Source organism: Nerophis lumbriciformis, linkage group LG21, assembly GCF_033978685.3.
Source record: "Nerophis lumbriciformis linkage group LG21, RoL_Nlum_v2.1, whole genome shotgun sequence".
NCBI lineage: Eukaryota > Metazoa > Chordata > Actinopteri > Syngnathiformes > Syngnathidae > Nerophis > Nerophis lumbriciformis.
Window position 1 is genome coordinate 35,875,256 of NC_084568.2, and position 23,339 is coordinate 35,898,594.

The 23,339-nt window shown below is 35.3% G+C and overlaps 1 protein-coding gene across 1 annotated transcript; it reads left to right on the forward strand.

Moving 5' to 3' along the window:
* The first annotated feature begins 9,469 nt into the window (after positions 1 to 9,469).
* Positions 9,470 to 22,134, forward strand: LOC133620836 (gap junction beta-7 protein-like). Its single transcript, XM_061982428.2, has 3 exons — positions 9,470 to 9,596; positions 15,689 to 16,157; positions 18,462 to 22,134. The coding sequence occupies exons 2-3, from the start codon at positions 15,771 to 15,773 to the stop codon at positions 18,927 to 18,929; spliced, it is 855 nt and encodes a 284-aa protein (XP_061838412.1). The 5' UTR covers positions 9,470 to 9,596; positions 15,689 to 15,770; the 3' UTR covers positions 18,930 to 22,134.
* Positions 22,135 to 23,339: the final 1,205 nt, after the last annotated feature.

The window sequence follows — 23,339 nt, forward strand, 5'->3', positions numbered from 1 at the left end:
AAAACAAGTTGAGTACAAAAAGATGGAGGTCCTCCGAGTGATGCACAGTGTTTCTCAAATGCAGCACAACAGCAACTTGGACTCATTTCGAAGGCTTTGCTCAAACTAAGGTAAGGTGCATGTTAACATTATGTGTTTACAAGGAGTGGTTTTAAAATGTCAGTAAGTTTATACCAGGAGTCTCCAAACTTTGTTCCTTTAGAGCTACTTTTACAAAATGAAAATGGCCAAAAGGTCCTAATTTTTTGTCACAATGGGTGTTAAGAGAGTGTTTTATTATTTATACACAGTGCAATCGTTTATTGTGCGATATGTATATACTCTATGTGTATAGTGGTGTTATTGTTGTTTATTACTCATTTTTAGTTTTTCATTGTTTTCTCTGTATGTAAAATCTGCACCTTAATCACACAATTTCCACTTTTTTTTTTTGTTGGGGACAATTAAGTCTATCCTATCCTATCATGTTCCATCCTATCCTATAATTATTGTTACAGCTCATTTCTTTTTCTTTTTTTTTTTGTCCTTTTCCAGCTACTCAGGCAAATCATATTGTAGACGTAGACGCCCATATGGGCTGTGCAAATTTACTTTACAAAAGAGAAGTTTGGGATACTTCTTTTGTTGCCTTATTTATTATTATTATTATTACGACACAGGAAGTCCTTCATACCGACAGCCATCAGACTGTATAATGCATATGTTCCCTTCGACTGTACATGTACTATAAATGTATAATATATTTATATTATTCACATGTGAATAATGCTGTATAATAGACTGTATTTATGTTATTCACATGTGAATAATGCTGTATAATAGACTGTATTTATATTACTCACATGTGAATAATGCTGTATAACAGACTGTATTTATGTTATACACATGTGAATAATGCTGTATAATAGACTGTATTTATATTATTTACATGTGTATAATGCTGTATAATAAACTGTATTTATATTATTCACATGTGAATAATGCTGTATAATAGACTGTATTTATGTTATTCACATGTGAATAATGCTGTATAATAGACTGTATTTAATTATTCACATGTGAATAATGCGGTATAATCGACTGCATTTATGTTATTCACATGTGTATAATGCTGTATAATAGACTGTATTTATGTTATTCATATGTGTATAATGCTGTATAATAGACTGTATTTATGTTATTCACATGTGGATAATGATGTATAATTGACTGTATGTATATTATTCACATGTGAATAGTGCTGTATAATAGACTGTATTTATGTTATTCACATGTGTATAATGCTGTATAATAGGCTGTATTTATATTATTCACATGTGAATAATGCTGTATAATAGACTGTATTTATGTTATTCACATGTGTATAATTCTGTATAATAGACTATGTATATTATTCACATGTGAATAATGCTGTATAATAGACTGTATTTATATTATTCACATATGAATAATGCTGTATAATAGACTATTTATATTATTCACATGTGAATAATGCTGTATAATAGACTGTATTTATATTATTCACATGTGAATAATGCTGTATAATAGACTGTATTTATATTGTTCACATGTGAATAATGCTGTATAATAGACTGTATTTATATTATTCACATGTAAAAAATTCCTAAGTGTTTATTGTTTATTGTGAGCGAACTGTGGTGCTGAATTTCCCCCAGGGATCAATAAAGTACTTTCTATTCTATTCTATTCTATTTGTATTTGACTTTATTAAATGTGTTTATACAAACCCTGTTTCCATATGAGTTGGGAAATTGTGTTAGATGTAAATATAAACAGAATACAATGATTTGCAAATCATTTTCAACCCATATTCAGTTGAATATGCTACAAAGACAACATATTTGATGTTCAAACTGATCAACATTTTTTTCTTTTGCAAATAATCATTAACTTTAGAATTTGATGCCAGCAAAACGTGACAAAGAAGTTGGGAAAGGTGGCAATAAATACTGATAAAGTTGAGGAATGCTCATCAAACACTTATTTGGAACATCCCAAGGGTGAGCAGGCTAATTGGGAACAGGTGGGTGCCATGATTGGGTATAAAAGTAGATTCCATGAAATGCTCAGTCATTCACAAACAAGGATGGGGCGAGGGTCACCACTTTGTCAACAAATGCGTGAGCAAATTGTTGAACAGTTTAAGAAAAACCTTTCTCAACCAGCTATTGCAAGGAATTTACCATTTCACCATCTACGATCCGTAATATCATCAAAGGGTTCAGAGAATCTGGAGAAATCACTGCACGTAAGCAGCTAAGCCCGTGACCTTCGATCCTCAGGCTGTACTGCATCAACAAGCGACATCAGTGTATAAAGGATATCACCACATGGGCTCAGGAACACTTCAGAAACCCACTGTCAGTAACTACAGTTGGTCGCTACATCTGTAAGTGCAAGTTAAAACTCTCCTATGCAAGGCGAAAACTGTTTATCAACAACACCCAGAAACACCGTCGGCTTCGCTGGGCCTGAGCTCATCTAAGATGGACTGATACAAAGTGGAAAAGTGTTCTGTGGTCTGACGAGTCCACATTTCAAATTGTTTTTGGAAACTGTGGATGTCTTGTCTTTCGGACCAAAGAGGAAAAGAACCATCCGGATTGTTATAGGCGCAAAGTGTAAAAGGCAGCATGTGTGATGGTATGGGGGTGTATTAGTGCCCAAGACATGGGTAACTTACACATCTGTGAAGGCGCCATTAATGCTGAAAGGTACATACAGGTTTTGGAGCAACATATGTTGCCATCCAAGCAACGTTACCATGGACGCCCCTGCTTATTTCAGCAAGACAATGCCAAGCCACGTGTTACATCAACGTGGCTTCATAATAAAAGAGTGGGGGTACTAGACTGGCCTGCCTGTAGTCCAGACCTGTCTCCCATTGAAAATGTGTGGCGCATTATGAAGCCTAAAATAGCACAACGGAGACCCCCGGACTGTTGAACAACTTAAGCTGTACATCAAGCAAGAATGGGAACAAATTCCACCTGAGAAGCTTAAAAAATGTGTCTCCTCAGTTCCTAAACGTTTACTGAGTGTTGTTAAAAGGAAAGGCCATGTAACACAGTGGTGAACATGCCCTTTCCCAACTACTTTGGCACGTGTTGCAGCCATGAAAATATAAGTTAATTATTATTTGCAAAAAAAAATAAAGTTTATGAGTTTGAACATCAAATATGTTGTCTTTGTAGCATATTCAACTGAATATGGGTTGAAAAGGATTTGCAAATAATTGTATTCCGTTTATATTTACATCTAACACAATTTCCCAACTCATACGGAAACGGGGTTTGTATTATCATTTGGTGCAGCCGGGCCGGAGCAGGAGGGGATAGAAAGAGAAAAAAAAAGGAAGACAGAGGGGGAAATTGTGGGGACAAGAGGGGGATAAGACAGAGAGACAACAACAATAACAGCAAACACAACAACAACAACAACAATAGAGCAACATCAGCAAATAGGACATGTACAAATATGATGGTAAAAGTGATAGCAAAGAAGCAGTTAGTGAAATAAATAATAATACAGAAATGACAATGAGCATTATTACACTACAAATGGAACAATGCAAATACCAATAGAAACCAATGATACACACTGCACACACACGATTGCACCATGCATAGACAAGCAAGAGGATGAATGCCATGGTCTCGCTCCATAGCCAGATGCTTGAGGGACGAACAGAGAAGCTGTTCTTAACCTGAAATCCAGTAATTCAGTGATGACTCGTGAAAGTAGATTGAATGATATTGGGTTCTTAAGTATCGGCCGATACCAATATTTATATGGTACAATATCAGCAGGAATCTTACGCACTTGCATTATTTTGTAGTGTGGAACTTTAAAAAAGTGAAATTAGTCAACAATGGGAGATAGGGATGTAGTTGTGACAATTGCAACTTCTACACTGCAAGTAAGTTTCTAGAAGTAGTAAAGGTAAACGGACCCAACAGGCATGACGTGCATGCTGCTGATTCTGTGAAACTGAATCATTTACTGAAAAGGGCGTGTTCAAAAAAAAATAGCAGCGCTAAGTGCAATTAGTGAGGTCATTGATTATGTGAGAAAAAAAAAGGTGTTAAACAGGTGGCCCTTTTTTAAGGATCAAGCCAACTGACGCTGCATATGTCTATGAAAAACAGAGTGAAACTGATACGTTTCTAAATAAAGGAAACCACAAAAAATGTTATTATTGGCTTTACTTTCACAAAGAAATCTTAGGGTACATTAAACATATGTTTATTATTGCAATCAAAAAACAAGTTTGTCCTTAAATAAAATAATGAACATGCTAGAAAACTTGTCTTTTCGTAGTAAGTAAACAAACAAAGGCTCCGAATTAGTCTGCAGTAACATATTGTGCCATTTATCAGTCTATTATTTTGTACACATTATTAAGGACAAGCTGTAAAAAGTGATTACTAATCTACTTATTCATTTACTGTTAATATCTGCTTATTTTCTGTTTTAACATGTTTTATCTACACTTCTGTTAAAATGTAATAATCAATTATTCTTCTCTTCTTTAATACTTGACATTAGTTTTGGATGATACCACACATGTAGGTATCGATCCGATACCAAGTAATTACAGGATCATACATTGGTCATACTCAAATGAGTCATATTTCCTGAGTTTATTAATATAATATGAAGAAAAAAAAAAAGATTTTTTGACGATAAAAAATATCGATATAATCATAGTAGTATTGACTAGATACGCTCCTGTACTTGGTATCATTACAGTGGATGTCAGGTGTAGATCCACCCATGGCGTTTGTTTACATTGTGACGCCGGTGAGCTATTGTATCCTTCTACGGTGTGTAGTGAAGCATGTTTAGCTATTCCTCGTCCTCCAGTGATAATATTACTTGTAAGAAACATACTTTATTTGTTGCCATGGAGGCGAGGCTTAGTGATTTAGAAGTAGCTAAAACACTGCCGACTGCGGATGGACATTAGACGCTAACTCATTAGCCATGTTTTCTCTTCCTGAGGGTGTTTCAGTGTTATAATGTCACCTTTATCTTTACTTTTCACACCAAAATGTGTCCATTGTGCCTTTTCTGTATGCTTGTAAGTACTCTGTGTGTGTGCACTGCCGAACATGCTCCTCTGCTCGTAAAACCAGCAATGTCACGACGTGACGACGCGCCGTCTTGCCAGTTATAAAGAAAATATATATCTAACCGCTACTTTTCAAACAGAGTATAGTACCATTTTTGATTCATTAGAACCGCGATGCTACATCAGTACCAGTATACCGTACAACCCGAGTATATAGTTTGACTTATTTGCTTCATCAATTCCACAATTCAACTAAATAAAATGATATATGTGTTCTTTTGTTGAGAATATTTGTTGTACTTTATTGTGTAGCAGATTATTGTTTAGCTGTTTGCAAATGCACCAAATCATTGAATTTCAACAGTTCAATACTTATTAAAAATGTATACATGTTCAGTCTCATAATTGTTATTTTATGTCATTGACCACAGTAGCACAATTCATACAATGAATTTGCTTTTAGTATCCTGATGAAAAGTTTCCAAAAAGGCATGACACTGTACAGACACTGTATTTCATGGTTTACTCATGGTGTCTCGCAGGGTTCTATTTTTTCATAATATATCCTCACAGCCACATATTTTGAGCTCTTTGCAGACAAATGTGTCGTATTTTATTGTTAGAATAAATATATATATAAGTTATCACACAACTCTTATGCTTAAAGGCCGTTGCTATAGTTATTATCAATTGTGCTGAAGTTGTACTTTTCTATCTGTGCAAACGCACAACTTGTGGTCTTGCTTTGCAAGTTGTCTCGTGTCAGCAGTTTGGTTCCAGACCCTGCCTGCTGACAGCCAAGGACGGACATCGAGTACCTCAACGCAGACAAAACAGAGACAGGGCGAAATCACGAGTGTCAGCACATTTCCATTCTGATTAATCATGTATTGTGTCTACTGGGGCTGCTTGCATTACCCCTCCCTTCAGAAGCAGCCTCAGTGATGTGAACTAAGGACCTCCCGAATAAATAGAGGAGCACGTGGGACTGTACCTTAGAGCGTAGGGGGAAACTGTATGAGTGTGCACCCCAATACGTCTCTCCTCATGAGAAAAATTGAACTCTGTCTCTGCCTGATTCCTTCTTCTTGTCTTGTTTAATAGATAGTTTGGTGTTTGAACCTGACATTTATGTTGAGGGAAGTTTGGAACCACACATGAAAAGCTAGTTGAAAGAGAAACCTGCACTTTGGCTCCGGCTTACTTTAAGTGCACTACATTTACCAGTAAATCACCTGAACGTACTCAACTTACAATCGGTATGTACAGCACGAACAGACACATTCCAAGCATACACTAACGTTAACGCAGAGTTAAGGTAGGGCTGAAGTGAAACCCTCACAAAGTGTTTGGGGAAAGCTCCGAATTGTGTTATTTAAATAACAAATATGTAATAATAAATCATATAAATATTACAACAACAATAATACACTTTCAAAACAATAACAGATTGTGGGTTTGTAAATTCAACAAATAATGTAATATAATGCAAATAATAAATACAATTTTAAAACAATTAAAAAATAATTTGGTTGAATAATGGTTAATAATAACAATTGTTTTGAAAGATTTGGTTATTTTCCTTGTCTTCAGATTTACGCAGTATATGACTATAAATGAGGTTCATCCTTTAAATACAAAGTTAAGTTATTTAAAAATACTGTACGCTGATTGTGTAAATACTTTTTTGTATTTTACATCACAAAATTGTACTAAACATAGTAGTAGTAGTAATAGTCATAGTAGTAGTATCAGTTCAGACATGTTATAAGTTAATAGGAAATAACAATGATAATAAAATAATGTCAGAAACTGGTGGTGACGAACCGCAAGATTTTTTTTTTTTTCATATTTTTCCATTTTCACACATCTCTGAAAGAGAGAATATTAATATGATTTCCTTTTTCTTTATTTAATTGATTTATCTCTACATTTTCTTTTTTTTTCTTGGTGTTTCTTTCTTTTGGGGGGGTGGCATCGTTGGGATATAAACAAAAAAAATAATTTGACATTTAGGGCAGACAACAGATATGTGATGCATGTAAATATGATGTAATGGATAGGAATGTCTGATGCTGGATGTCAATAAAAATTAGATAAATAAAAAATACAATAAAAACAGCACTGCACTTTATAATGGTGGCGACAGTTTTGATGTTAAAGGTCTAAAAACGTCGATCTTAATGGGCCGCATGTGGCCCGCGGGCCGTATTTTGCCCAGGTCTTGTTAAGATGTTATCGGTACGATACTCTTATCGATATTGGTATTCATCAGTACTCTCGTCGGTACTATATGTAATTTGTGGAAATAAAGATGTGAAAGAATGCATTTTATTTTGCATTTGTACGAACACAAATTAAATCGTACCACCTCCAACATGTAAATGGATATCCCAGGAGAGCCCAACTTTGAAGCAATGGATGGAAATCACAATGGACGTATATAAAACAGAGAAGATAACTGCTTTTATTCATTATAAATTGGAGAAATTTAACTCATACTGGGAAAACTGGGTCAATTCTGTCACGCCCCATAAGCCTGATTTTAATTTCTCGAATTAGTGATTGCACTGTCTAAAAAAAAAAAGGATTACTCTCTATATGTATATATATACGTGTATATTTTTGCCTTTTTTTTTTATTTTATTGTATAGCTGATTATTATAATTATTAATTTATTAATATTATTTCATTTTTTTAAATTTAATTGATTCATCTGTAAATATTATTATTTTGTTTTCCTGCTGTTTCCTTCTTTTGGGGGGGGGGCATCGTTGGGATATAAACAAAAAATATATTTGACATTTTACATCACAAAATTGTACTAAACATAGTAGCAGTAGTTTTTTTTGATTGAGACTTTTATTAGTAGGTTGCACAGTGAAGTACATATTCTGTACAGTTGACCACTAAATGGTAACACCCCAATAAGTTTTTCAACTTGTTTAAGTCGGGGTCCACTTAAATTGATTCATGATACAGATATATACTATCATATATACTATCATCATAATACAGTCATCACACAAGACAATCATCAGGGTGTATACATTGAATTATTTACATTATTTACAATTCGGGGTGGGGGGGGGGGGGGGTTAGGTTTGGTTGTTATCATCAGTCATCAACAATTGAGAACAGAGAAATGGATATTGAAACAGTGTAGGTCTGACTTGGTAGGATATGTACAGCAAGTAGTGGACATAGAGAGAGAGAGAGAGAGAGAGAGAGAGAGAGAGAGAGAGAGAGAGAGAGAGAGAGAGAGAGAGAGAGAGAGAGAGAGAGAGAGAGATCATAAGGCATAAGAAAAATATCTGCATTTGATTGTTTACATTTGATTATTAACAACAATCCGGAGAGGGGGTTAGTTTAGGGTTGAAGTTGCCTGGAGGTGTACTTTTATTGCGCTTTTGAAGGAGGATAGAGATGCCCTTTCTTTTATACCTGTTGGGAGCGCATTCCACATTGATGTGGCATAGAAAGAGAATGAGTTAAGACCTTTGTTAGATCGGAATCTGGGTTTAACGTGGTTAGTAGAGCTCCCCCGGGTGTTGTGGTTATGGCGGTCATTTAGGCGGTCAAGGAAGTAGTTTGACATTGTCAGAGTATGTTGGTGGCGAACCCCAAGATGCAGAGATGGCGGCAGGCTTGGTACAAGAAAACATGATTTAATTTAACACTATAGCAAAAAAACAAACAAAAGGGTACAAACAAAAGGCGCGCACAAGGCGGAGAACAAACTTGGCTATTAAGTAAAATAGCACAAAGGCTAACTGTCGACAAGAAACAAAAACACTTACTGTGACACGAAGGAACTATGACATGAGCAGAGTGAACAAAAGTAGACAGAGCTACAACGACAAGTATTATGACAGGTAGTAGTGACTGATTGACACCAGGTGTGGCCAGGTGCCAATAAGCCACAGCTGAGGGGACAAAGCACTCAGGGAGATAATCAGGAAATAACCAAAATAAGAGCGCTGACAGGAAACAAAGACAGGAAAAACCAAAACCTAACTGAACTGTCAGTGACAAACCTGACAGACATGTACTTTGGTATCAGGCAGTAATAGTCGTAGTAGTAGTATCAGTTCAGACATGTTATAAGTTATAACAGTAATAATAAAATAATAATGTCAGGAACTGCTGGTGATGAACCCCAAGATTCAATTTTTTTTTCATCTTTTTCCATTTTCACACATCTCTGAAAGAGGACCAGGGAGCCTCTAGGGCGGCGCTAAAGAGCCGCGGGTTGCTGACCCCCGGTTTTACCCAACTCCCTTGTACGGACCAGCCTCCTGATTGCATTACTTTACAGTATTTTATTTATTTTTCATCATTTCATTTTCTCGATGGTGAAAATCCCCTAAACTGGTTCAATTGGAATGTATTTCGCAGTATTGGATGATGCTCCACCCACACCACAGCCATGATACACCTCTGACCTACGCCAACTTCACTCAGTCACAGTCAGGGACTTGAATGGAGGCTTTTATACCAGGTAAGGTACCTGTTCTACACATTATGTCATGCTTGTCTCCGTTTTTTCCAACTGCCTCGGTGTTTCCAGGAAGCTTACATCTTTTGTTTTTCTCATGTGTTTGTTCAGTCCACATACTTACCGGGTGTTGTTGATTGTCACGGCAACGGTGTCTCACCTGGGAAATTACGTGGAAAAAGATGAGGTGCTATTTGCAAAAGTACATATTTGACAACGTCTCGCAGCAGAGTTTGTCCATATTTGGTGGACTCGGATTATTGGGAAAGTAAAAAAAACCTAAAAAAAAAAAAAAAAAGTCTTCCTGTTGGCAAAGGGACATGAATAATGAATGCGTCTGAATAAAACATGATACATAGATTATATGTTAGCATATATCAAATGAAATGAATGAAAGTACATTTTTCTGCACAAAAGAATATAATATACATATGTATATTAGATTTTATATATTATTACTACAATAATAAATATATTTTACTCCAGGTTGCTCTTTGTTATGTTTGACCAACACTATACCTTCAAATATATAATAAACGTCAAAACTAATGACTATGAATTACTACAAACTTAAATTTCACAGTATTGTCTACATGCAAGCAGACTCTTCTTTAGGAAGAAAAAAAAAACGAGACAAAAGAACGGCCGCACCTCTAGCAGGTTACATCCTAGAGTGTGTAAACAAAGACCGTTTGCAGCTCGCCCGACCAGTTTGGCAGCACATTAGTCACAGGTTTTGCTTACCATTTGCATAAAAATATATCTTTTTGTGAATACATCTTTTCCGTATCCCTTATTTTCCCATTCAAATGTGTCACTGCGTCTACATTTCGCAGCCGATTCAAACCGCTCCAAAGTCAAAATGCTCCTTGCTAAAGTTAGTCATTTGCTACCATGCTAACGTTAGCATGCTAGAGTTTTTTTTTTTATCTCCCACTTCAGAGTCAAATGTTTTGTTTTTTGACGCCTGATATCTGTCAGTGTCCTAATCACTTGTACTTAGGCATTGAGACTGTTTCTACAAACATTTGTGAAAGAACAGGCCGCTTTCAGTGATTTCCAGCGTGGAACTGTCATAGGATGCCACCTGTGCAACAAATCCAGTCTGGAAATTTCCTGGCTCCTAAATATCCCAACGTCAACCGTGAGCTTTATATTATAATAAAAGTGAAGAGTTTGGGAACAACAGCAACTCAGCCACCAAGTGGTAGGCCACATAAACTGACAGAGAGGTCAGCATAGTGCAAAGACTTTCTGCACAGTCACTTGCTACAGAGCTCCACACTTCATGTGACCTTCCAATTAGCCCACGTACAGTACGCAGAGAGCTTCATGGCCGAGCAGCTGCATCTAAGCCATACATCACCAAGTCCAATGCAAAGTGTGGGATGCGGTGGTGTAAAGCACGTCACCACTGGACTCTAGAGCAGTGGAGACGCCTTCTCTGGACTGATGAATCACACTTTTCCATCTGGCAATCTGATGGACCAGTCTGGGTTTGGAAATTGCCAGGAGAACACTACATTTTGGACTGCATTGTGCCGAATGTGAAATTTGGTGGAGGAGGAAATATGGTGTGGGGTTGTTTTTCAGGAGTTGGGCTTGGCCCCTTAGTTCCAGCAAAAGGAACTTTGAATGCTCCAGGATACCAAAGTATTTTGGACAATTCCATGCTCCCAACCTTGTGGGAACAGTTTAGAGCGGGCCCCTTCCTCCTCCAACATGACTGTGCACCAGTGCACAAAGCAAGGTCCATAAAGACATGGATGACAGAGTCTGGTGCGGATGAACTTGACTGGCCTGCACAGAGTCCTGACCTGAACCCGATAGAACACCTTTGAGATGAATTAGAACGGAGACTGAGAGTCAACATCAGTGTGTGACCTCACCAATGTGCTTTTGGAAAAATGATGGAAAATTCCTATAAACACACTCCGCAACCTTGTGGACAGCCTTCCCTGAAGAGTTGAAGCTGTAATAGCTGCAAAAGGTCATATTGAACCCTATGGGTTAGGAATGGGATGGCACTTCAAGTTCATATGTGAGTCAAGGCAGGTGGCCAAATACTTTTGGCAATATAGTGTTTAGGTTTTTTTCAAAGTTTTACTTGAAAGTATGTCATTTATTTGCACAAAAACTTGGTAATAGTTTTCGCTAAGTTATTTCAAGCTGTAATTTAGAGTGAAATTTGCCAGTCAGCACACCAGTCGGAGTCTCCTCGCTCATGTTGTACTGGTGTATGCATTGATCTGATCGCTGACCGTATAGCGGTTAAGGTAATAGAGCTTGTAGGGTCAAATCAATTACATCATTGATCGAAGTGTCTCCATGATTAATGCAATAATTTTTGGTGATTAATCCATCCATCCATTTTCTACCGCTTATTCCCTTTGGGGTCGCGGGGGGCGCTGGAGCCTATCTCAGCTACAATCGGGCGGGGTACACCCTGGACAAGTCGCCACCTCATCACAGGGCCAACACAGATAGACAGACAACATTCACACTCACATTCACACACTAGGGCCAATCAAATGAGTTAAATTGTTGATTTTGACAGTCCATATATATATATATATATATATATATATATATATATATACACATACATATATATATACATATATATACACACACATATATATATATACATATATATATATACATACACATATATATATCCATATATACACATATATATACATACATATATATATATACACACATATATATATACATATATATATATACACACATATATATACATACATACATATATATACACATATATACATACATATATATATATATATATATACATATATATATATATATATATATATATATATATACACACACACATATATACATATATATACACACATATATACATATCTATATATACACACATATATATATACATATACATATATATACATATATATATTATATATATACATATATAAATATATGCATATATATATACATATATATATATATATTATACATATATACATATATATACATATGTGTGGCAGTGTGTCGCGCCTCGCCAAGGAGCAGCGAGAATACCAAGAAGCGCATATGCCAAATTTTCAAAGAGAACGGCCTACGGATCACGATTGAAGCCAACAAGCAAACCGTCAACTTCCTTGACGTCACTTTCAACCTGAGAAATAACAGCTACCAACCATTCACGAAACCCAACACAACACTCCAATACGTGCACCATGACAGCAACCACCCACCCACCACCACGAAAAGAATACCTACCGGAATCAATAAAAGGCTATCGATGCTGTCATCTAGCAAAGCTGAATTTGACCAAGCAACCCCCCCGTACCAAAAAGCCCTTGATGAAAGCGGATACAATTTCACCCTCACCTATGAACCCACGCCAGGAAACCAGCCAAAAAAGAACAGAAAACGGAACGACATCATCTGGTACAACCCCCCATACAGCAAAAACGTCTCAACGAACATTGGACACAAATTCCTCAATCTGATTGACAAACACTTTCCCAAAGACAACATCCTAAGAAAAGTATTCAACAAGAACAACATTAAATTGAGCTACAGCTGCATGAACAATATACGACAAATCATCTCAAACCACAACAAAACAATTGCAAATGAGCCGTCGGCCCTCAGACAGAACGACTCCAAAACCAACAAAGGATGTAATTGTCGAAAGAAACCTGATTGCCCTCTCAACGGGGGGTGCTTACAAACATCAGTTGTCTACCAATCTAAGGTAATACGCAAGGACATTAACACATCCGACACATATGTAGGATTAGCAGAGGGAGAATTCAAAACCAGATGGAACAATCACAAGGCTTCTTTCAGGAACAAAAACCTGCGAAATACCACAGAACTCAGCAAACACATTTGGGACCTCAAAGACAATAATGTTGAATATTCAATAACATGGCAAATTCTTGCATCCAGCACACCTTACAATAGTGGTAATAAAAGATGCAACCTATGCTTGAAAGAGAAACTGTTTATTATATACCGTCCAGACCTGTCATCCCTCAACAAGCGCAGCGAAATTGTAACAGCATGCCGCCATAGACGGAAACACCTCCTAGGTAACACATGAGCCAATCACCACGCCCCTAGGCCAGCCTGTACCCACCCACTCTGTGCCCTATATAAACCATGGTATGCGAATGCTCCCATTAAAATCTCCTGACGATTGAGGGTACCCCCCTCATGAAACAGGCCTGTAGAGATGAAATAGTCTTGTGATTTTTTCCCACACATACATATATATACATATATATATATAATATATACATATACACATACATATATATACATATATACACATATATATATATACATATATATATAATATATACATATATACATACATATATATACATATATACACATATATATATACATATATACACATATATATATATATATATACATATATATGTATAATATATATATATATATGAATATATATGTATATATTTATATGATTAATCACCAAAAGTTATTAATCACGGAGACACTTATTTTTATTTTTGTATTTTGTATTTTTTTTTTAATTTTTTTTTTTCATGGAGACACTTGGATTAAAAACGCAATTTATTTCAACCCTATTTATACATATGTATATATGTATGTGTGTGTATATATATATATATATATATATATATATATATATGTATATATATATATATATATACACAAATACATATATATATATGTGTGTATATATATATATATATATATATATATATATATATATATATATATATATATATATATATATATATATATATATATATATATATACACACACATACATATATACATATGTATAAATAGGGTTGAAATAAATTGCGTTTTTAATCCAAGTGTCTCCATGAAAAAAAAATAAAAAATACAAAATACAAAATACAAAAATAAAAATAAGTGTCTCCGTGATTAATAACTTTTGGTGATTAATCATATAAATATATACATATATATTCATATATATATATATATATATATATATATATATATATATATATATATATATATATATATATATATATATATATATATATTATACATATATATATATATATATATATATATATATATATATATATATATATATACATATATATATATATAATATACATATATACATATATATATATATAATATATACATATATATACATACATATATATATATAATATATATACATACATATATATATACATACATATATATATATATACATATATATACACATATATATACATATATACACATATATATACATATATATACATATATATATATACACATATATACATATACATATATATATATACACATATATACATATACATATATAAATTGCGTTATTAATCCAAGTGTCTCCATGAATTTTTTTTTTTTTTAATTAAATAAAAAATACAAAAATAAAAATAAGTGTCTCCGTGATTATTAACTTTTGGTGATTAATCATATGAGTTAACTTGTTGATTTTGACAGCCTGTATATATATATATATATATATATATATATATATATATATATATATATACATACAGTATATACCTGTATATATCCATCCATCCATCCATTCATCCATCCACTTTTCCCTTTACATACATACACATATACATATATCCATACACATATATATATTGTAAAATTATCCAAATTATTTGATTTTAATGTTGAAAAAACAATAGATTTATAAGATAATTTAACGATACACAGACATATTTTTGATTTATTTGGATTGAAGAAAGAAATATCAGATTTAATTGTAAGTTGTCTTTATCCGGAAAAATAGTGTTTTCAACCTATCTTTTAATTATGAAGTCATTTATTGTTAATTAATTATTAATTGTTAATGATTTCCACCCTCTTTTTTGTGCCCTTGTGTGCATTATCCTTTCCATCCTTACCATTTCCAACCATTGTAACTGAGCTACTGTGTGGAACAATTTCCCTTGCGGATCAATAAAGTTTGTTTAAGTATTTAGTTTTTTTGGATGAAAGACAAAAACGTTCATTTTTTCCCGGACTATGTTAAACCGCCGTCGCTAACTTTTCACTTCCCGTCCACTCAGGGTGGACACATTGACAACGCCATCCACCTGACCTCGAGACCCCCTCCCTCCTCCTCTCCTCCACCCCCGCCAGGCAGCAGCGATGAACTGGTCCGCCCTGGAGTCCCTCCTCAGCGGGGTCAACGAGTACTCCACGTCGTTCGGCCGCGTCTGGCTCTCCGTGGTCTTCGTGTTCCGGGTGTTGGTGTTTGTGGTGGCGGCGCAGCGAGTGTGGGGCGACGACAGCAAGGACTTTGTGTGCAACACGGCTCAGCCCGGGTGCAACAACGTCTGCTACGACGCCATCTTCCCCATCTCCCACATCCGCCTGTGGGCCCTGCAGCTCATCTTTGTCACCTGCCCCTCCCTGCTGGTGACGGCCCACGTCAAGTACCGCGAGAAGAAGAACAAGACCTACACCCAAACGCACAAGGGGAATCACTACGCCAACCCTGGGAAGAAACGTGGAGGTCTGTGGTGGACCTACTTGGTAAGCATGAGGAAAAAAAGACCTTTTTTTACAAAGAGGATCAGTCTGGGGCTTTTTTGTGAATGTTGCAGCCTAAAATGACTCAATCGCAGCAGCTTTTGCACTATTTTGAGGCTTATTTCCTTTCATAAAGTTAAATCAACTTGTGTTTTTAAGAATTTTTTTAAAGAATGGTTGCAGTATTCTCAACCTCAAAAAAAAAACAAGATTTCAACACTAACAAATACTGTTATTGTTTTACTCGTTTTATACCACACAGACTCAAAAGTAAAATGAGGATGTCCCACAATCAGTCTGGGGTTTCTTTGTCAATGTTGCAGCCTAAAATGACTCAATCGCATTGCGAAAAAAGTTGCATTATTTTGAGGCTTATTTTTATTCCATAAAGTTAAATCAACTTGTGTTTTTAAGAATTTGTCATCAATGTTTGCAGTATTCTCAACCTCAAAAAGCACAAAATTTCAACACTAACAAATACTGTTGTTGTTTTACTCGTTTTATACTACACAGACTTCAAAGTACAATTTGGATGTCCCACAATCAGTCTGGACCTTTTTTGTCAATGTTGCAGCCTAAAATGACTCAACCGCAGCAGCTTTTGCACTATTTTGAGGCTTATTTTCTTTCATAAAGTTAAAATCAACTTGTGTTTTTATGAATTTGTTATCAATGGTTGCAGTATTCTCAACCTCAAAAAAGACCAACATTTCAACACTAACAAATACTGTTATTGTTTTACTTGTTTTATACCACGCATAATCAAAAGTACAATGAGGATGTCCCACAATCAGTCTGGGGCTTTTTTAGTGAATGTTGCAGCCTAAAATGACTCAATCGCTGCAGCTTTTTCAGAAAGTTGAGAAAAAAATTGCACTATTTTGAGGCTTATTTTCTGGTGGTCACACCAGATACTGACTGCTTTTCACCTCCATAAGCACTCATGAAGACTGGCATCGTGGTCAAAAGTGTACATACACTTGTAAAGAACATAATGTCATGGATGTCTTGAGTTTCCAATCATTTCTACAACTCTTATTTTTTTGTGATGTAGTGATTGGAGCACATACTTGTTGGTCACAAAAAACATTCATGAAGTTTGCTTCTTTTATGAATTTATTATGGGTCTACTGAAAATGTGAGGGTCAAAAGTATACATACAGCAATGTTAATATTTGCTTACATGTCCCTTGGCAAGTTTACCTGCAATAAGGCACTTTTGGTAGCCATCCACAAGCTTCTGCTTGAATTGTTGACCATTCCTCTTGACTAAATTGGTGCAGTTCAGCTAAATTTGTTGGTTTTCTGACATGGACTTGTTTCTTCAGCATTGTCCACACATTTAAGTCACATCACATGGACAAAGATAAGACCTTCTGGAGGAAAATTATGTGGTCAGATGAAACAAAAATTTAGCTGTTTGGCCACAATACCCAGCAATATGTTTGGAGGAGAAAAGGTGAGGCCTTTCATCCCAGGAACACCACACCTACCGTCAAGCATGGTGGTGGTAGTATTATACTCTGGGCCTGTTTTGCTGCCAATGGAACTGGTGCTTTACAGAGAGTAAATGAGACAATGAAAAAGGAGGATTAGCTCCAAATTGTTCAGGACAAGCTAAAATCATCAGCCCGGAGGTTGGGTCTTGGGCGCAGTTAGGTGTTCCAACAGGACAATGACCCCAAACACACCTCAAAAGTGGTAAAGGACTGGCTAAATCAGGCTAGAATTAAGGTTTTAGAATGTCCTTCCCAAAGTCCTGACTTAAACATGTGGACAATGCTAAAGAAACAAGTCCATGTCAGAAAACCAACACATTTAGCTGAACTGCACCAATTTTGTCAAGCGGAGTGGTCAAAAATTCAAGCAGAAGCTTGTGGATGGCTACCAAAAGCGCCTTATTGTAGGTAAACTTGCCAAGGGACATGTAAGCAAATATTAACATTGCTGTATGTATACTTTTGACCCTCACATTTTCAGTAGACCCATAATAAATTCATAAAAGAAGCAAACTTCATGAATGTTTTTTGTGACCAACAAGTATGTGCTCCAATCACTCTATCACAAAAAAATAAGAGTTGTAGAAATGATTGGCAACTCAAGACAGCCATGACATGATGTTCTTTACAAGTGTATGTACACTTTTGACCATGACTGTACATCTCTTGTTATTTCGCACAAAAATTTCTTCCCATGAATTTGTTTGACAACAACATTTTCGAGACAGGTTCTATGGACACATATTATTGTTAAGACAGATGATATTGCATAACAGAACGGTAACAACTATTATTTGTGTTCAATTAGTTAAGCCTGATATTCAAGATCCTGTTCGATGCCGGCTTCCTCGTCATCCTCCATCACATCTACAACGGCTTCGACATGCCCCGACTCTCCAAGTGCTCCCTGGATCCCTGCCCCAACACGGTGGACTGCTTCATTTCCCGGCCGACGGAGAAGAAAATCTTCACCCTCTTCATGGTGGTCTCATCCGTGGTCTGCATCTTCATGTGCATCTGCGAGATGACCTACCTCATCTGCAAGCGCATCCTCAAATGCCGGGCGAGGAGGAACGAAAGAGCGAGGAGGGAGTTCGCCGCCAACCAGGAGATGGCGCCGCTGTCGGCGCCCCGGTCGGACTACCGGTCCAAAACGTCCGTCAAGATAGACCCCACCGTCTCCATCAACAACCTCAACCACGTGGCGTCCGAGAAAGCGGAGGAAGACAGAATAAACGATTCGCAGAGCGAAAATGGCAAAGTGAAGCACACTTAAGGAGGTTTAAAACTCCGACGCCAGCCGAGGAACATGTTCATCGATTGAAGGACGACCAGGGCTGGTTCTAGGATTTTTGTAGCCATGGACAAGAGTTTGCATTCTTTTATTCGTAAGATGAGATCATTATTAGTAGTGTATCTACTAGGGTTGTGCGGTATACCAGTATTAATAAAGTACCGCGATACTCATCAATTGAAAATAGCGGTACTTTGTGACATTGCTGGTAAAACGAGCAGAGGCGCATGTTCGGCAACGCACGCAGAAACGGTGTGGAGATAGAAACGGTAGAACGGACGCATTCTGGCTTAAAAACTAAGGACAAAGTTGAAGCTATAAACACTGAAGTGCCGCCCTGCAAAAAGGTGCTTAGCTCTTGCTCTTGTTAGCCTGATTGATTGATTGATTGATTGATTGATTGATTGATTGAAACTTTTATTAGTAGATTCCACAGTACAGTACATATTTCGTACAATCGACACCCGAATAAGTTTTTCAACTTGTTTAAGTCGGAGTCCACGTTAATCAATTCATGGTCAATTCATAGCCGTTAGCTATAGCGGCAAACAACCAGTGTTTTAGCTACTTGTAAATCACTAATCCTCGCCACCATGGCGACAAATAAAGTACAATTCTTGCTAGTATCGACGAATAGCTAAACATGCTTCACTACAGGATACAATAGCTCAACGCTAATAGCAAGCGAGCGCTCCTGAATGTAAACAAATGCCATGAGTGGATCTACACCTAACATCCACTGTAATGATACCAAGTACAAGAGCGTATCTAGTCGATACTACTATGTTTTTTTGGTTTTTTCACCATAACAACATCTTTAGTCTTTTTTATTCTTTATAAAGTCAGGAAATACGTCCCTGGACACAGGAGAACTTTGAATACGACCAATGTATGATCCTGTACCTACTTATCGGATTTATATCAAAATGTGTAATATCAGCCAAAACTAATGTAAAGTATCAAAGAAGAGAAGAATAAGTGATTATTACATTTTAACAGAAGTGTAGATATAACATGTTCAAACAGGAAAAAAGCAGATATTAACAGTAAATGAACAAGTAAATTAATAATATTTTTTACAGCTTGTCCTTTATAATGTGTACAAAATAATAGGTGTATAAATGACACAATATGTTACTGCATACTAATTAGGAGTCTTTGTTTGTTTACTTACTACTAAAAGACAAGTTGTTTAGTATCTTATTTAATCTTCTTAAGGCCCAAGCTGTTTGTTTACATGTTTTTTTTTATTTCTCTTTGCTATTTGGGCTTATTGGACCCTAATTAGAATAAAAACTAAAAATCATCTTTTTACATGATGTACTTAGTCCATAAGTACACAAATGTGTACTTCATCTTTGGTGACATGCTAATTTTTATTTTAACACTTTTTTTTCCTAATTCCATTGTATGTTATATTCTTCTGACACCACCAGATGGCAGTATAAGTGTCCACATAAGCGGCCATAAGACCCCAATTCAGTAGTGTACACACTTTTGTAAATAAGAGCTAAAAGGTGCTGTCCACGCATGTGGCCACTAAGCCTTTAGAGGTTTTAATGACAAAATGTTTCTTTGATTGATGTTTAATGTATCATAAGTTTTATAGTTGAAACAAACAATGAAATGTTTGTGTGTTCATCTTTATTTTGAAAAGTATCAAAAATACATTTTGTTACCGGTACCACTACCAACATATTGGTATAGGGATTAATTGATTGATTGGTTGAAACTTGTTTTAGTAGATTGCACAGTACAGTACATATTCCGTACAATTGACCACTAAATGGTAACACCCCAATAAGTTTTTCCACTTGTTTAAGTCGGTGTCCACGTTAATTAATTCATGGTAAGCGCCTAGTATCTACAATATTTGGGGTGAAGCCTCTCCAGTCTTTAAAAACCAGGGGCACCTCTGTTTCGAACTATCATCAAGGGTCTTTGAATGCACAACAGTTTTGTGCAATGAGACACAAAAGTGAAACCTGAACATAACTTAGTCTGATTCTGCCACAAACTGATGCATCATATTTGTACCTTTCCCCTCATCCCGGTTCCCAAATGTCAGTGCCGTGTGTGAACGCATGACTGTGAGCTTTGGTGACGTGTTGAGTGAACAGTGAAGTGTTCCATGTTCGATTTCCTAGAGGGAATGAGTCATTTTGTGTCTTTGTTTGGGGGGTGTAGGTAGTGTTACGCATTCCTAATTTGATCCAAACAACGTAATCATTGAACTTTGACGGCGACATTTATTTTATCAGAACTTTTTTTGACGTCTTTTTTTAATAACGGACAGATTTAAATGAAAGGAAAAAGAAATAACCAAACCTTTACGGAAGTCCAGGCCCCCCTAGTGGTTGTAAAGTGTTTATGCCACGGGCCGGCCCTAGGGATGACTTTTTTGTTATCAGATCCAATGGTTTTTGGCATTAATTTGTGTGACTTTGTGTGAATACTATATATTTAGATGTTTGCGGATATATTTTAGTGTCTATTTTAATAAACAATACAAGAGCCCCAAATTAGAAAACATTGGCAACATGTTCTATAGCAGCCCGAGTCCTGTTGACATGGAATAACCAGAACAGACTCTAGTTCTACTTCCCTCCTATTAAAAACAGCTTATGAGCACCCAGCACTTTCTACGCTTTATTATTAGCAATTTGACATAAACTATATTTATTTGACTCATATTGGCATGACATATCATATCACTTGTAATTCAATAAAGACAATTATCTGGAATAAACAATATATCGTATATATCGTCGTATACCTATTTATATATCTTGTGTTTTATTTATTTTTATTGTTTGTATTCCTGTGTTATGCTCTTATTTTGGTAAATAATGGTGTGGTTTTCTCTTTGCCTTCTAAGGAGGCTGCAGGTCAATGCTGGTCCATAATTAGTTAGATTCTTAAGCACAAGTTAGAAACGTGTACTTGGTTTTGCCCTTTTGTTTGTTCACAATTGAATTTATATTGGTGGTAATTCATTGTTTATGTTTTATTTTCACCTCACAGTGCTTTTTGTTCACCTCTCATGACCTTACTCTGAGGCTGTGAGTCCACACTTGAGCTGATTAAAATGCTTTTTGCCTGCACTTTGCCACCATCTCTGCATCCTGGTGTACGCAAAGCTCATTTGGTAAAGTCTGTACAATAAAGCACTTTTTTTGTTATGCACCATATTGTGTTTTTCCTCTTCTGTTTAGAACTATTCTATTCAAAACTAGGCAGGCATTGTGGCCTGGAAGGGAGAAACATACTTTAATATCTCATGAAAGAAATTACAATCACAGAAAACACAATGCGAAACAATTTAAATTTACAAATTTACAATTGGTTCTTTGTCTTTTTTTTTCTTTTTTTTTTCCTCGCTATCCCTGTTGAATGGAGGACTTATGCTGGTGGTTATTATTTGTTTATTTGCCACCGAGCAGTGCCATTACAATTACAAATTACAAAAAAAAAATTAAAAAAAGACAAAACAACTAACAGTTTCAGAAAAATCAAAAAACATTTAAAAAACTAAACTTACAATCACACAAAACTAAATTACAAAAGACAAAACAACTTCAGAAAACACTAACAAAAACTAAATTAGAAAAAAAAAAGAACTAAACAACTTACAATTACAAAAATACTAATAAAAGAAACAAAACAACTTACAATTACACACATACTAAATAAAAAAACAAAACAACTTACAATTACAAAACACTAATAAAAAAATAAAAACTTACAATTATACAATTACTAATTATAAAACAAAACAAACTTATATTACAAAAACAAAATGAAAGATGAAACAAATTACAATTTCAGAAAACACACACAAAACAAAATTACAAAAACTAACCAACTTACAATACTCACAATTACTAATTAAAAAAACAACTTACAATTACAAAAACACTAATAAAAGAAACAAAACGACTTACAATTACACAATTACTAATTAAAAAACAAAACAACTTATTTTACAAAAACAAAATAAAAGATTGAACAACTTACAATTTCAGAAAACACACAAAAACCAAAATAACAAAAGTTGAAACAACTTACAATTGCAGAAAACAACAAAAATATCAAAACAAAACAACTTACAAGTACACAAACACAATTTAGAAAAACAACCTATTTAAAATACACAATTACTAATTAAAAAACAAAACAACTAATATTACAAAAAACAAAATAAAAGATGAAACAACTTACAATTTCAGAAAACACACAAAAAAAATTACAAAAACTAAACAACTTACAATACACAATTACTAATTAAAAAAACAACAACTTACAATTACAAAAACACTAATAAAAGAAACAAAACAACTTACAATTACACAATTACTAATTAAAAAACAAAATAACTTATTTTACAAAAAC

Coding starts and splice junctions, on each gene's coding strand:
- LOC133620836 (XM_061982428.2), top strand. CDS start 15,771: ATGAACTGGTCCGCCCTGGAGTCCCTCCTCAGCGGGGTCAACGAGTAC. Junction 16,158..18,461: donor GTCTGTGGTGGACCTACTTG/GTAAGCATGAGG, acceptor GTGTTCAATTAG/TTAAGCCTGATATTCAAGAT.